This window comes from Poecilia reticulata, chromosome 12 (assembly GCF_904066995.2).
Source record: "Poecilia reticulata chromosome 12, P_reticulata-male-v2, whole genome shotgun sequence".
Classification (NCBI taxonomy): Eukaryota; Metazoa; Chordata; class Actinopteri; order Cyprinodontiformes; family Poeciliidae; genus Poecilia; species Poecilia reticulata.
Window position 1 is genome coordinate 24,969,052 of NC_088841.1, and position 3,601 is coordinate 24,972,652.

A 3,601-nucleotide genomic window follows, 5' to 3' on the forward strand; every position below is an offset into this window, starting at 1 on the left:
TTTATGGTAAATGATTGCGTTAATTTTATTTGAACATTATATTAGGTTAGAAAAAAGAATTTTACTCCATTCTATTCTGTTGATTGTATGTATTACTTTTTGGCTTATTGCAGGACTAAATCTTAGAGATGCTGAGTGCAAAAGAACAAATTGGGTTTGAGGAGATAACCTTTCCTTGAATTAAATAGAGAAAGCGCTTGTTCCCGAGAATCTATCGGGGGGGAGAGAAAGCGGAAGAGATGCCAGAATTTCACAGCAATATGTTAAATTACCTTCCTCTTTTTCTCTTTGCCCAGATGGCTTTTGAACCACAGAAGGCCAGACAGCCATTTCACTCCTTTTGTTTAACACAAAGGAGTGAATGGTTTTTGAGTAAAAAAAGGGAAGGTCTAAGACTCTCTAAGATAGCTCCTGGTTGGATGAGCAAAGATACGCCTTGTTTGAATCTTTGACTATAAAACGTTCTGCACAAAGTAACAGATAAGATTTTGCTCTTTGCAATTTCTCCGAAGACAGTTTTGCTGACCCTATTGTTGTCTCAGGTAATGAATGTATGTCTGTTGTTTTGCAGTTTTTGTTCTAATTTTATACTTTGTCTCCTATTGTATTAAATTCTGCAATTCTGTGACATCATCACGCATTGTTGTGTTTTTGTGCCCACACGCCACCGTCGAGAGAACCCGGGATCCAAATGGAAGAGAGAGAGAGACAGATTTTTTCCAAATTTAACCACAAAAATAATTCTTCCTTAACAGTACATAGAAAGGTTCAGTGTTGGTTTGATTTGAGTTTCCTCTGATCTCTAGAAAATTAATTAACACATGGATATAACTGCACAAAATATACAAAAGTAGCATTTAACATTTGAACCTGACATAATAAAAAATAGGAGCAGACAGAAACATAAAATATCCAGTGATTGAGAAAAACTGAACATTTCAATAAAATCTGACTGATGAATTAAAGTGGTAAAAAAAAGAAAGAAAAACAACATCCTGATATTCAGTGTGAAACAAACAGAAAAATATGAGGATCCTGGAATAATTTAAGCTTCAATTTTTGAAAGACTTGGTGGAGTTTCACTAAGGAGAAGATTTAATCCATGAATCTGAAAATGTGTTTGAGTGAAAGAGAGACTAGTAGAGATGAACTATCTGTTCAACAGTGAGAGTTTCTCTGACAGGAGGAAAATCTTTAGACTCAAATCAGCAAAGAAACACTGAGGAACCATAAGACCAGACCCCAAATCCAGGAATCAGAGGTTCAGTGAATGTGGTGTTGAAGGTGTGAAGGTGGATCAGTGAGTCAGAGGAGACTCTGTAGAAGGACAGAATGCCAGCAGGACAGTCCACATACACTGATACTCTGTTAGAGACAGAGGAGGAGGAGAGACGAGTTTCTCTGTTATTGTGCCTTACAGAGTAACCAACATCAGAGCATCTCAGACTCCAGGAATGATCATTCCCTCCAAACAAACAGTCTCTACTGTCTCCTTTCCTCCTGATTCTTCTGTAACTCACTGATATATCAACTCTTCCTCTCCACTCGACCTCCCAGTAACAGCGACCAGTCAGACCAGTTCTACACAGCAGCTGAGGATAATCAAATCTGTCTGGATGATCAGGATATGACTGAAGCTCCTCACATGTCACCTTCCTGTTGTCTTCAGACAGTTTGAGTTTTCTGCTCACTGTGTTTGTGTCGATGGTGAGTTGACAGGAATCTGATGGAGAGAACAAACACAATCCAGCTGCAGTTATTGATCATTTATTGATCTTTGATGATGATCCTGAATGAGTGATGTGACAGTTTGAAGATGGTTGAATGTGAGCTGCTTTGTTGTCATGAATCAGATGAAAAACACACTTACACTTCCTCAGACCTGGTGTCAAGAATCGGTCTCCAGCAGGCTCCACCCTGAAAGGAGGAGGGGGTCAGACCATCAGTCTCTTTCAGCAGCAAACATGGACATTACATGCCTCTCAGACACACATTGTCCTCCACTGAGACAGAAACAGTCCAACATCTAGATTGCAAACTGCAGTGGATGTAGGAAGGACAGTTGGTGCTGCTGCAGCACAACTCATTTCTCCAAACACAGGAAAAGCTCCAACAGAGAGGAGAAAGGAAATCCCTCAGTAACAACCTGAAGAAACTCACTGAAGCCTAAAAGGACATCAGGAAACTAAGGAAACATTTCTGGAAGCTCAACCTGATTTAATAATCAGACTGACTAAAGACGTTTCTCCTCTTCCTCCTCTATCAGACCTTCTCTGCTCCTGCAGCAGGTTCCTCCATACCTGAGAGCTTCCAGTCTCCAGTCTGGATCCTTCAGTCCAGCCGACAGCAGCTTCACTCCTGAGTCTCCTGGATGATTGTAGCTCAGGTCCAACTCTTTCAGATGGGAGGGGTTAAAGGTCAGAGCTGAGGCCAGAGAACCACAGCCTTCCTTTGAGACCAAACATCCTGATAAGCTGCAGACACACAATTCATCACATGATGAGAACATTGAGGTAGAGGCCAAGATCTGAACTGGTCATTTATTGGAGAGGAAAAATCTCAAGAAACTGATGCTTTACAGGTAATAATAAAAAATTAGTAATAACACTTTATTCTGTTCAGTTGGTAATTAAAATCAAGTTTTATGACATGTAGAATGAATTATAAAATCTAACAACTGCTGGGAGGAAGGATCTGCAATAAAGCTCCTTTTGTGTTCCTAAGATTCAGCAATCTGTCAGGTTCGTAGACTTACAATGTCAGTAACCTTTCTAAAAACATTTCTTGATTCGTTCCACATAACCCAACCATATTTATGAGTTGAGACTTGGCATGGTTAGCCACTTCATTTTAATCTACTACTGAATACCATTTACCTTGTCTCTGATAGGAGATAAACAGAAATCTGGTTTCACCAGGATTGGTCACATTTTACCTGAGAGTTTCCAGGTTGCAGTTTGGACTCTTCAGTCCAGCAGAGAGAAGCTTCACTCCTGAATCCTGCAGGTTGTTGTTACTCAGGTCCAGTTCTCTGAGACTGGAGGACTGGGAGCTGAGAACTGAGGACAGAGCTTCACAGCTTCTCTCTGAGAGGTTACAGCCACTCAGTCTGAGGAGACAGGGAGGAAAATCTGTTATTAAACAATTCATCTCAATGTATGTTTTAATATCCAGTCAACAATGTTCTTGGACAGATTGAAGGAACTGTCTTATTTTACACATCTTTTTTGTCTTTTGTTGCGAAGTGGTTCATTTTACAGTTTTGCCTCCCGCTTTGAAGGACTGAAATATAGTCTCTGAGTTCAGGAACAAGGAGACTGGTAAGGGAAATACTAAATTCCACAATTAACTGAACTAATCCTGTTTCAGTTATAGCAGAAAAAGGGATTTTGCTGCTTAAATATGTAATAACATGGTCAAGCACCAAAGGACAATTGGTCTCTTTTCTATTTGTGGACTGTTATTGGGTAACATCAGGCAAACAGTGCACCGAACAACAACAAGGGTGACACTACTTCATCATTAGCAGATTTCTATCTATCAAAATAACTGCAGTAACAATGTGTGTCCTTACAAAGCCTTGTTGGAGGCTTTAACCACC

The 3,601-nt window shown here is 40.0% G+C and overlaps 1 protein-coding gene across 1 annotated transcript; it reads right to left on the minus strand.

Moving 5' to 3' along the window:
- Positions 1-971: 971 nt before the first annotated feature.
- LOC145554326 (stonustoxin subunit alpha-like) lies at positions 972-3,150 on the minus strand. Its single transcript, XM_081613886.1, has 4 exons — positions 2,936-3,150; positions 2,301-2,474; positions 1,871-1,917; positions 972-1,723 (listed from the first exon to the last, which is right to left on the minus strand). The coding sequence occupies exons 1-4, from the start codon at positions 3,148-3,150 to the stop codon at positions 1,206-1,208; spliced, it is 954 nt and encodes a 317-aa protein (XP_081470012.1). The 3' UTR covers positions 972-1,205.
- Between the last annotated feature and the right edge of the window lie 451 nt (positions 3,151-3,601).

Coding starts and splice junctions, on each gene's coding strand:
- LOC145554326 (XM_081613886.1), bottom strand. CDS start 3,150: ATGAATTGTTTAATAACAGATTTTCCTCCCTGTCTCCTCAGACTGAGT. Junction 2,475..2,935: donor TGCAACCTGGAAACTCTCAG/GTAAAATGTGAC, acceptor GTGTGTCTGCAG/CTTATCAGGATGTTTGGTCT. Junction 1,918..2,300: donor TGGAGACTGGAAGCTCTCAG/GTATGGAGGAAC, acceptor TCCTCCTTTCAG/GGTGGAGCCTGCTGGAGACC.